Source organism: Leiobunum rupestre, chromosome 1 (assembly GCF_980474605.1).
Source record: "Leiobunum rupestre chromosome 1, qqLeiRupe1.1.hap1, whole genome shotgun sequence".
Classification (NCBI taxonomy): domain Eukaryota; kingdom Metazoa; phylum Arthropoda; class Arachnida; order Opiliones; family Sclerosomatidae; genus Leiobunum; species Leiobunum rupestre.
In genome coordinates this window covers 56,811,406-56,823,961 of record NC_143384.1, presented here as the reverse complement: position 1 = coordinate 56,823,961, position 12,556 = coordinate 56,811,406, and the positions used below count along the sequence as shown (strand labels likewise).

General features: G+C 34.9%; 1 protein-coding gene across 2 annotated transcripts in view; it reads right to left on the bottom strand.

Moving 5' to 3' along the window:
- Positions 1-1,006: 1,006 nt before the first annotated feature.
- Positions 1,007-12,556, bottom strand: part of LOC149963337 (uncharacterized) — a 30,307-nt gene continuing 18,757 nt past the window's right edge. For both annotated transcript variants that reach the window (XM_090170564.1, XM_090170563.1), the window contains 7 exons: positions 12,147-12,269; positions 6,719-6,915; positions 5,955-6,109; positions 2,947-3,137; positions 2,790-2,871; positions 2,030-2,139; positions 1,007-1,190 (listed from right to left, as the gene is read on the bottom strand). In XM_090170564.1, the coding sequence (XP_090026690.1) occupies positions 1,158-1,190; positions 2,030-2,139; positions 2,790-2,871; positions 2,947-3,137; positions 5,955-6,109; positions 6,719-6,915; positions 12,147-12,269 (891 nt within the window). In that variant the 3' untranslated portion in view covers positions 1,007-1,157. The remainder of the gene's footprint in view (positions 1,191-2,029; positions 2,140-2,789; positions 2,872-2,946; positions 3,138-5,954; positions 6,110-6,718; positions 6,916-12,146; positions 12,270-12,556) is intronic.

Genomic DNA, 12,556 nt, shown 5'->3' with positions numbered 1-12,556 from the left:
TCGTTCGAGCTATGAGCTACATGTACAGCTAAATTAAAAATGTAATGTATGGAACGTTAATACTATTTCTTAGTTATAATGTTAAAACGTTTACTAAAAGAACTCATACTTTATGGTTAAATAAAAAAGTTAACTTCTAAGTATCACTTCTTTTAGTAAAAGATTTAACAATATTCAATTAACCATGGTTTTTAATGACAATATTTAAAAATATTACGTATATACTTTTTCGTTATTTTTAAACTATTTAAAATGATAAAATATCACAGTGTTTAAAATCTACTGACCAGTCACTTTGAAAGTTCATTTTGGTAAGAAATGATTTTGGCAAGCACTTACCATCTAAAATTTACTTTCTTTAATGTCGTGAGGACTTTATAGCACGTTATCATATACACATTTCCCTGGTCTGATTCGGAAGCGCCCGAACATTTTCGGGAAAATGCAACTACAGCGTTCAAAGTTTTACTGAATAAGGTAATAGCATTTAGTAGCTTTAGCTATGGCTGCCATGTTGGTGTATATCTTAGCTTCTTTTTGGTTTTCTGTATGCGGTCTGAGTTCTCGACGTTCCTAACGTCTGAAACGTTTTTCAAACCAAGCATACACAGTAGCTCAAGTTATAATATCTTGAATCGTTTTCCTTTTGACTCCTCGAGGTTCGCGGTCCAGAGCGGTAAATGGAACAGGCGAAAATTGATCTGAGTAGAACCGGTTTAAAGGCATTAAAAAACGCTTGATGGCTTGGGTGGTACATTGAGTCCTAGCTTAGCTGATATGTTTTTGAACTTAAATGTGTATTAAAAACGACAAAAATATAAAATAAGGAAAGGGTTTTCGCTGATTGTGACTTAAATCGGGTTTCGTAAGTAAACACAAAATAACACGTAGAAGCAGGTTTCAATTTACTTCGATGTTACTCAACCAAACAATTTGGTAAATTTTTTTAATTTTTTAATTTGAAAGGCACCACATTTCAGATCGAGATGGTAAGAAATGGCTGTGTTACGTATGTCAACGAATATTTGAGTTTTTAATCGATTGATTTTTTTGGTGTAGCAAAACTTAAATAAGGTTTTCTCACAACGTTAAAATAACGAAATTTTCACTTATTTACAACATTAACAATAAAATACTTCACTTAAGTAATGGATAACTTATTTAACTTTAGGCAAATTATGTATTTCCATCTGAAATTGAAAAAAAAAACATCCGTATAAGCTACATGATTAAAAACACGAAATTTAAATCGAACACTTTAAAAGTATATATGACTACGATTTTAAATAAAACTTTGTATCAGAAGTAAATTATTGAGCATTCTAGAGCAAGACTTATATGAAAACGTTTCGGGTTTTTAATTGGGAGAATGCCACGGTCACACAGAAAAAAAAAACCCAGTTAAAACTTGTTCATGAAACGGTTTCAATTTTTGTTTATTCAAAGCATCTTAGGAAAACCAATAATATTAGTCTAAATGACCTCTAAGTATTTTGGGATAAATCAGGTTACATGAAAATGAAAAGCTAAGCATGGACTGCAGTACTATAGGCTATTAACCTTTACGTTAGTATCGCCGAACCACCTTTTCCACCTTCTTAAAGACGGACTTACCTCAAACATAGATAATACCAAGAACGTAGAAATGTATAAGAACGTTGAACAAAAGGCATCGCTTGGGCCATGATTTAATCGCTTTCAGAATAACCCCGCCCTAAAATCCGCGTGCAGCGCGAGCTTGATCTAGAAACGGTTTTAACCTTAAGCGCGCGCGGCACGCGGTTTCTTATACATATAAACGTTCTTGATAATACTTATATTGATCATACGATAATTGCTAACTAATCAAGAGCTCGTTGGATTTTGGTGTAAACCTTTTCTGTGACCGTGCCTTTAGGAAAATAGTCTCTTCGCGTATCAGTGAATAGTCTAGTTTTTTATATTATTGCACTGTGGCAATTGGTATTAATTTGTCATTAATTCCTTTAATCGTATCAAGAATAACAAGGTGCACTTTGGATAGCATTACCTCAACGTGAATGTCTGTAGTGTCAAATCCGAATACTTTAGAAAGAAAATAAAGTTCACCGTCAATGGACTTTTTGATATTTTTCGCATCTCGAAATCCATGTTGTTCCTCTGTGAACCAAACCATGAGATATTAATTAATTGTAATAATTTTGTTTAATCTGAATCTAAGCGCAATAAGTTCACGTTTCCACCATTTAAATTAAATCACTACAAGCTTATTAAATTTATCTAGAATGAATTATATCATTTTCAATTAAAACACAATCCCCAGCAGTAAATCAACATTTGACGAAAATATTCAAAAACGATTTATTGGAGATATTATTTCAAATTGGGTATGAATATTAATACTTATTCTTACAGTTTATAGGCAAAATAATGCTCAGGTGAAATATAATTTAATATATATCATTAGACAGTTTTCTGTGAAAAAATTGTACCTCAAGGTAAAAATCTCAAACTGGTGCATTACAACTAGACCGTACATACAACATCCAGTTAAAATATTTTTAAGAGTGATTTAAGCTCACTGTAGCTATGTTTCATAGCAAATGATCTACAGGTACCTTATTTAAAATGTAACACAAATGAATTCAGGTTTGCTAAGAATATGTAGCCGCAACTAAAGTATCTATTTTCATGATTTGCAGGAGATTTTATCTGCCTACTCGGAGAGATAGCTCTGTTAGCATAATACATTCTTGTTTGTAACTAATTGAAATTTTTTCCATCGTTCGTAATTAAATATAAGTATTTACCTGGAAATAGAACGTAAGCCGTTTTGAATCCTTTCTTTTTAACGACTTCGAACATTTTTTCAGATTGATTTGGAGGTACAATCTAAAATAAACCAAATTTAGGTGTTACACGTACCGTTTAATTTTGCCGTTATAAAATATTAAAATCTCATGGTACCTTATCGTCGCCACCTTGGAAGAAAGCCATTGAACTGTTCAGTTTCTCAGTGTGATATATTGGAGATCGGGCCAAATAGGCATCTTTGTCCTGTGGATACGGACCCACCAGCGAGTCGCAGTACCGGCTTTCGAATTTGTGTGTGTCTATCGCGAGTGCTTCCAAATCTGATATTCCATAATAGCTAATGCCTTGAATAGAAAAAATACTTTTAAATACAACTGATCACTAGGAGTGTAAATAACTGCTATAATTTTAGAGAGGCAACCGAAGACATTTTGTAGGCCTGTAATCAGGGCCGGCTCAAGAATTTTTTTCACCCGGGCAACGGGATTTTGGGCGCCCCTCTTCTTTTAAACTAAATTAAACTATCGCCCCCCCGTAAAGAAAACTTTATCATGTCCATGTTATAAATTTACCGTTTTCGTAACCATAAATAATCCCTTTAATCACTTTCTAAATAATTTGTGTAAACATATTTAATACTTCTTTATGGTATATGGTCATTTAACATGGAGCTTGACACACTAGGTAAGGTGGCAAGACTATAGTTTACCTTAAGTACTGTCCATACTGAATAGTATAACAGTTAATATATGTTAAATAAAAGAAGATAAAAATAATGAATATTTTTATTTTTACCTACGGGTTGTTCTAAGTAAACTTAATTCTTTTATTCCTTACATTGATTCCTGCAACAACTTAATTAAAACACTATTTTGCGGGATTTTTAAGGTCTACACTTATGAACTTTTTTAAAGCTGTCGCTTGCTTTTCTGCTTCAAAGGCTTCTCTTCATTTCCTTTTTTTAAAAATAATCAGAATGCTTCTGTTTCTCGGACATCTTAATTCAAGTCAACGTTAATATCTATCTATCTATCTAACTAAAACTATTTAACTAAAACTAATAAATGGCTTTCTGCACGTGCTCGTAAAATAAAAGAGACTAACTGTAACCACGGACACACGACTGATTAAATCGAAACGATAGACTGCTTTGGAACTAGTCATCGAAAACGATTTAAATGCATTTTAGAATATTGAATGCAGGTTCATAAGAGTCTAAAAAACAAATAGAATTCTTGAAGATGGCCTGCTAGTTTATTTATCTTAAAGCTGTATAAACGACAACGAAATAGCAAGCAAGTACATTGAAGTACTGTATTCCTTTGGGCTTCCTCCTATCGCCCAACCACTTTTCCTTCTTCATATTATATACTCTGGTTTTTAATGAAAATACCAGGAAAATTCTTTATCCGTCAGAACTATCCACCGTAATTTCATGGTTTACTTAATATTGTAAAGTAAATAGTAGCGAAAAAACGTTCATCGACGATGTTGGACATTTTCGTTGGGAAAACGATTAGTATTTCTAATTAGCTAAAGATTTTTCAAATTATGTTATGCTTTCATTAAAATGTATATAAACAAATCCAATTCTTGGTAAACAAAAAAGGCGCACAACTCAATTTCGGCGCCCCGGGCTTTTGCCCGGGTTGCCCGGCTCTTCAGCCGCCCCTGCTTGTAATAATACTGGCTATTGTAACCTCGTAGCGAAAGCGAAGGCAGGAAACTTTCTGTCAGTTGTGACTAGTAACACCAGTAGTAAATGTAAAATCTATTCTGTAGTTAATAAGACATGACACTAACGCTAGGCGGTCGTAATAAAATGGTGAATTGTCCGGCGAAGAGCGACAGGTCGAAATAATAGGCGAGGGAGCATCCTACGTTGAAAAACAGCGGGGTGCAAACAGGGAGGCAGAAACTGAGCCGGTCGCGGACCTTCTCCTAAACAATGCCCGGGAAGAGTCGAGGGTCAGGAAATTTTTTTCTGGTTGACAGGCAGAAGAAAATCGTGGAAATTAAAATCAACTCTTAAATCCCAAATTGTAGCCGTTATCAATTGCGTAAAACATAAAATCAAAATGAACATCGTATTCTAAAATCTCAAAACTTGTGAATCACTGAGATTCAACATCCGACTCATAGGTTTATATCCAAAATATTTCCCAATCTTTTCTCTCGTCTTCTGGAGAACCGAATGCTTTCCGTATGGTATGGTTTGAGAAAAAAAGAACCCCTTTCGAAATGAATTAGAAATGTTTGTAATGATACTGAAGAGTGTTATCTCATAATGTATTCGTTGGTAAAACACGATTTGTCCGCGGTGACTAGTGAGACAAGTTTATAAACGTATTGCATTTTGTTAGAAGCATCGAGGGTAAAAAATTTTCAAGGGTGACAGGCAGATTAAGAAATACTAGGCCTTTAAAGTTCAATGGCAAAATGTGTGTAAAGTCAGTAAAGTGCGAAATTTACGGTTGACTCTGCCCGCCTCTGCCAAGGCCTAGTGACGGGTAGGGGGGGGGGAAGAAAAGCATGCTCAATTTTCTTTTTTTTTATTGCCACCCAACTTTGGAGCCCCTTTAAGTATTTAGTGATCAAGCATTTCAACTTGCGAAAAATTAATTTAGAAATAACTTAGACTGCGACAAGTGTACTGTTTATATTATTACTTTACATTTTAAACCTGGATTCACGAACGATATTAAAAAAGTCCGAAAAAGACTTTCATATCGTCTAAAATAGTTCGTGTCTGTTCGCGGTCACAAGAAAATCGAGGTCAAGGTAGTGTTATCCTCTGAAAAAAATAGTCGGGGAAAGGTTCAGTGCGCTCTATTAGAAATTGTAATGTATTACATATAAAACCAAAGTCACTTAAACTCATTTACGTTAACAACTAGATGTTCGGAAGGAAATTATTTGATTTGTAAAATATTTTGAAGATACAATTTTCACTAAATAGGTTAAAAAATAGCGAAATAGCTCAATTTCGCTAGCTTATTATTTGTTTTGACGAAACCCTTTTCCTACCCTTTATCATTGGTACCACGTATGACTTTAGAGGGTAATAGTCGTGGTTCTGAACACTAGAACTGGTATTACTAGCATTTCAATTATGTTATCAATAACTCCTTTATTGTAAAATATAGTATTTAGTTATTTACCTGCTTGAAAGATAGACTTGAAGGTTAGAGCAGCTAACGTAGTAAATCCCCCGGCCGAGCCACCGTCAATACTGAGTTGGTTCCTGTCCACGAGACCAACGGCCACTAGTTGCTTGGCTCCGTGAACCACGTCGTCAACGTCATAAATGCCCCACCTATTAAGAAATCGTCGTCAGTACATCCGAAAAAGGTACAATGCGTTATATGCATGTGGGAGATCTATAGCCGCAATCACACATTGCCTTGATTTCGATTCAAATCGGTTAAAAACGTTTCGAAGGAATTGTGTGAACCAGGTTAAAGCATTTAAAACCGATTCAAACCGTTTTACACCGCTGACGTGTGAAAATAACTTTAATGTACCCAAAACAACACCGTTTAAATGCTTATTCAAATTAACTTCTTTTAAAGTCAATTCCGCTTAGCCATTTACGCAAAAACCCCTTTGACGTAAGCCGTTGGAATTAACTTTCAACTACAAGATAAGAGTAAAATTTGTAAAGTGATTTAACTTTAACAGAAAAATAGGCACTCAACAATTTAGTAACGCCACGATTTTTATGCAATTTGTCTGTAGGGTAGCCTAAGCCACCATACAATTTTTTTTTACCCTTCTGACTAGCCACAACCCTCTCACGTCGTTTAAATTCCTCAGTTTTGCTGATAAAATGGCCTTAAGCCTGTTAAAATTCAGGTTATAAGCATATAGCTTATTATTAGCGTATTTGTTCGGGGTTTAAGAATGAGATTTGAAATAAAATTACTTTAATTTTAGCAGATTTCTGTATTTGCGTCCGTAACCAGTACTGCCTCGATAATTAACATCCAAAACTACAAATCCTCTGCTGGTGAGATATTGGTGCTCTAAATTGAGTCCCATTCCAGCCGATGCAGTTGGCCCTCCGTGAGCTCTCACCATTAACGGCGGAAGGGTTCCTTCTGGAGCATGGAAATCTTTATTCTATTTATGGCAATAAATAGAATAATGTAAAATTACAAAAATCGTAGCATGTAACGTAAAATGAAATTTCTCAAAATGACTTTCAAAAAAATTTCATCAGGGCGTTATAATTTATAAAGAATTAAAAATCCTTACGCAATTTACTTTTCGCATTTAGGAGGGCTTTAATTTTATCCGGCGATAGTTCGTGTTAGATATTTATAATAATGAGTAATAATAGTTATCAGCTAGGCTAAAACCCAAGGCAACACCTTAGGTCGGAGTCATTTAACGAATTTTAATGCCTTAAACAGGTGGAAGGGTTACAAATCGTAGGAGGGTGGTGGCAAGCGAACAGCTCCCTACACTAAATATTAAAGTTAACCTCAACAACTACGTTTCACCTGTTTCAATTTTTGAATTCGAACAGTAAACGTGTTTCCAAACACGTTGAACTTTAGAAATGTTTTTTTGCAGGACCACACCGACGTTTCCAAAATGTGTTTAAATATGGAGCGGCACCTCCTCTATCGTACCTCTTGATGGACGATACGGACAATCATATTCTGAAATGTTTAGAACAGGGCCGGCTCAAGATATATTTTTCACCCGGGCAAGGGGGATTTTTGGCACCCCTCTTAATTTGAGACTAAATTAAACTACCCCCCCCCCGTAAAAAACATTACCATGTCGATGTTATAAATATACCGTTTTCCTAACAATAAGTAATCCCTTTAATCACTTTCTAAATACTTTGTGTAGACATATTTAATATCTTCTTTATGGTACAGGGTCATTTTACATTTAGCTTGAAACACTAGGTAAGGTGGCAAGACTAGTCTACCTTAAGTACATTCATTATAATGTCCATACTGAATCACGGTTAATATGTGAATTAAAAGAATTAAGTTTACGAAAAACCCGTGCGTTAAAGATAAAAATAATCCCTGGATATTTTATTTTTAACTAATGGGTTGTTCTTAGTAAACTTAATTCTTTTATTTATTACATTAATTGCTTTAACAACTTAATTAAGAAACTTTTTGTGGGATGAACTTTTTTAAAGCTGTCGCTTGCTTTTCTGCTTTAACGGCTTAATTTCTCTTAATTTACTTTTTTTTATAAAAAGAACCAGAATGCTTATATTTCTCGGACATCTAAATTTAATTCAACGTGACTCTAATTAATATCTATCTAACAAAAACTATTTAACTGAAACTAATAAATGGCTTTCTGCGCGTGCGCGTAAAATAGAAGAGACTAACTGTAACCACGGACGCACGACAGATTAAATCGTACCGATAGACTGCTTTGGAACTAGCCATCGAAAACGATTTAAATGGATTTTAGAATATTAAATGCAGGTTCATAATAGTCTAAGAAACAAATAGAATTCTTGAAAATGGCCTTATAGTTTATTTATCATAAAGCTGGATAAATGGCAACGAAATAGCAAGCAAGTACATAGAAGTACTGTAATACTTTGGGCTTCCTTCTATTCTTGTGGCCCTAAATTGGTTAGAGTGTGCTATAACTGGTGGGTTTACCGGGGATTCGGGGTCCGGCTCTTGTAACCCATAAGGGCGGTGGCACACTGGGAGATGTTAGCTCTGATCAAATGGTCCTACCTCCACCTCCGACTTCGGCCATGTTTGGCTGGAAACTGAGCTTCGACTCAGGCTAACGGAGTGGGTCCGTGTAAACTAGCCGCCTCGGCGGATTGGGTAGCCTGCTGTGGGGCGGCAGGCCTCCATGTGAGGGCACGTTGTTGCTGTTTCCCTGCCTTTTGGAGCCGGGTTATGTGGACCGCTGTGTCCCGTCGTTCCCCTTTAGAAGCTCTTTACAAAGGGTATGACTCTTTACCTACGTAGGTAGGGTGTCGGAAGGAGTTGCTATAGCATCCACTCTTACTCGCACAGCTGTGTGCGAAGTGAGAACTGGTCCACCCATTGCTGGACCTTGTGCTGGGTTGAGTGGCTTGCGTCAAAGGTCCGACCATCAGAAGTAGGGTAATACTACCCGAGGGGCTATCGACTTCCCGTAATCGGTGTACACCCTAACTGTAATTATTACACATTCTTCTGTAATCTTTTGTACTCATTTGTAATCCCGTTATCATTTGTAATCTTCGTACTCATCTGTAATCACCGTAATCATTATGAATTAACGTGTTCTCATCTGTAATCACGTGTAATCATTTGTAAAGTGCGTAATCATCTGTAATCACGCTTATTCATTGCAATTATCCCGTACTCAATTACTCATCTGTAACAATTTTAAAGTTTTGGGTTGCCTGTGTACTCATCGTAATCATTATGTTCTCATCATAATCATTCTGTACTCATCGTAATCATCTGAACTCATTAATGATTACGTAATCGATGTACAGGCAAATTCTTACTGGCTAGCCCCACGCTACTACCCATGCTGGATTTGTCACCTGTCCGAGCTTGGGGACGCTGGCGTAGGGCACTATGATGATAGGCCTCCGGTGGTATGGCCCCTGTTGCTAGGTACACCAGGCTAAAAATTCTGACACCCTTCTATTCTTGTAGTATCTCCCAACCACTTTTTCTTCTTCATATTATATACCCTGGTTTATAATGAAAATACCAGGAAAATGCTTTATCCGTCAGAACTATGCACCGTAATTTTATTGTTTATTTACTATTTTAAAATAAATAGTCGCAAAAAAACGATCATCGACGATGTTGGACATTTTGGTTGGGAAAACGGTTTGTATTTCTAATTAGCTAAAGATTTTTCAAATTATGTTATACTTTCATTAAAATTTTTATAAACAAATCCAATTCTTGGTAAATTAAAAAGGCGCACAACTCAATTTTGGTGCCCCTCTCAAAACAGCGCCCCGGGCAGTTGCCCGGCCCTTAAGCCGCCCCTGGTTTAGAAACTCTCTTTACAGAGCTCACAAAAATTTAAAAGCCGGTGTGGCCTTTAAAAAGGGTTCATACAGACCTGGGAATCTTTGAAAACCTGGAAATATTAGGGAATTCGATTGTCGACAGAAAAGTCAGGGAAGCATCAGCAAAATTCCCATTTTTTAAAATCAGGGAAATCAGGGAAATTTATGAGGGATCATAAAATTTTCCCTAATGAATAAAAATTTGCACCAAGAAGTTTTTCTTATTAAAGATTTGGCTTTGTTTTTTCTTTTATATTATAATATTGAACCAATTTAACTTAAAGGACAATCATAAAATGGGTTATTCTGTAATTCTTGGTTTAATTTTATCTTGTACCTGCCAAAATCAGGGAAATATTTAGGGCTCGGGGTTTTCTGATCATTTCGATCGAAAAATTCAGTGAACTATAAATAATCGGACAATTTACAGATAATTTTCCGAATAAATCTCTCGCACGTTTCTCCGATGACATTTTAGTTGAAATAAATTTCATATTGTTTAGCTGATTAAGTTGTTATGTATATAAACATAACGGGTTTTTTAAACATAATAAGTTTATCATTGCCTATGTTTTCGAAAATATATTTTACCCGAAAAACCACGAAGAGCTTTAGCTATTTAATTTTGTAACTGTTATTTTATTTTTTAGAAATAACCAAACAGATTATAGGTTCGTAATAGAAAGAAATTAAACATATTTCCGAGAAAAGAAAACATCGTATTTTTGAACAAATTTTACCGTCATTAATTAATCAAAAATATTCTTCAAATCAAATAGAAAGAATGCTAATTTAAACGAACAACAAAGCAAATGTAATTATCCAAATTCCGTATTACTCGACTAAATTTATTTCAAATATATCGTATGAGTCTGGTAATAATGCTAGATCTAAATTCAATATTCTTCGGCTCAGGGCAAATAACTTAATTACGTCATAACTTAGATTTGAATTCCCATTAGAAAGGCTAGAAATGAAATAAGATGTATGTACACATTCCCCTTACATATTGGGTTACGAAAACGAAGTCTTTGGTGACAGAAGAACTTTCTAAAGTTAAATACTGAACACCCACTAAAGTGGCTGAACTGGTCTTGAAGATCTGCAGACCAGAAAATTAGAGACCCTATCATAGCCTACGGCCTGGAGTCAAAGATAAAAGTCTCTAGAGGGTGGGCATCCGTACTTGTACTGTTGAAGAAACCAGGTGGTACTTGTACTGTTGAAGAAACCAGGTGGTACTTGTACCGTTTGAATTAGAAACCAGGTTGTACTTGTACCGTTTGAATTAGAAACCAGGTGGTACTTGTACCGTTTGAATTAGAAACCAGGTGGTACTTGTACCGTTTGAATTAGAAACCAGGTGGTACTTGTACCGTTTGAATTAGAAACCAAGTGGTACTTGTACCGTTTGAAGAAACCAGGTTGCGGCCCATTTCCTCGGTAGCTTTATCTATATCTTGTACCGAAGCTTCCGCCATCGTAACGAGCAGTTAACTGCCGAAAACTAAATAATTCTAGCGTTTGACAAATGTAGTTAAATTGTTCGAATTTCGGATTTTCGAAAGGTTATAAGAAACAAAAGTTCAAAAGTAATTTTTTCCGACAATAGCTATTTTGTATAATTTTTGTACGATTTCCGTTTAACTTTATCGAAAAATAGCTATATTATCTAAATAAAGAACTTGGCCGAAAATCATAAAACAGTTAATTTAATTTAAGAAATAAAATAAGTTTACACATTAGTTTTCATTTGGTTGAAAAACTAACTGTAAAAAAAGATTCACAAAAATAACTTTTAATTACGAGTATAGAATTCCTTAGATAAACAAAAGTATTAAACGATAAATAAACGGTGATAAAATTAATCAATATATGAAGTGGTTAATTTATTCGGATAAAATTAATCGAATAATACGAAGAACAGATTTATTAAAATAATAATTTATCGGATAAACTGGAAAATTTTATTTATGGATAAAAGTTTACCAATCCCCGAGCCCTAGAAATATTTGTGTGGAAACCTGGACATGTCAAGGAAACGGGGTTGCCAATAGCTGTATGAGCTCTGATCCGTCTTATTACCAAATTGAAATACTTTTTTTCATGGAAAATTCCTCTTCCAAAAGTATTTCACTACTATTAAAAATAATTGTGTTCGATATTTTCAAATGTCTTTTGATTTGAGATTCTTTTAATTTTGATATCGGTTGATTGTGCGTTAAGAAGTTTGATTTCAGTGCTAATTTTGGCATAAGGTATGGCTATCTTCAGAAATCATAACTTTCATGTAGGCTTAAAATCTAGTAATTCAAAAGGCGAAAATTACCTTCGGGAGATACAAGTATCCATAAGATATATGACCTTCCGACGTCGGAAATTCAATTTTTCTTGGTGTGGAAATATACCCGTCATCTATTTCCAATTTGGCAGTAGATCTTATCACTCCGATCTAAATTAAAAAAACGAAATTAATTTCGGAAAATAATTAAAACCATAATTAAAAACAAAACTAAACATTCGACCATACCCACCCGTAATATCATTCGAAAAAGCCCACTCAAAAAACAATAAAATACCAATTAAAGCCATACCTACCCCCCGGATAATTCCATAAAGAATGTGTAAAGCATTCGTATTTTACAAAGACCAAATTATTTTTTGGTTAAAAGTTTTTGAATATGTGTATAGATGAAAGTCACTTGTCGATATTATATTTTAGTGAGCTTCTGAGACATG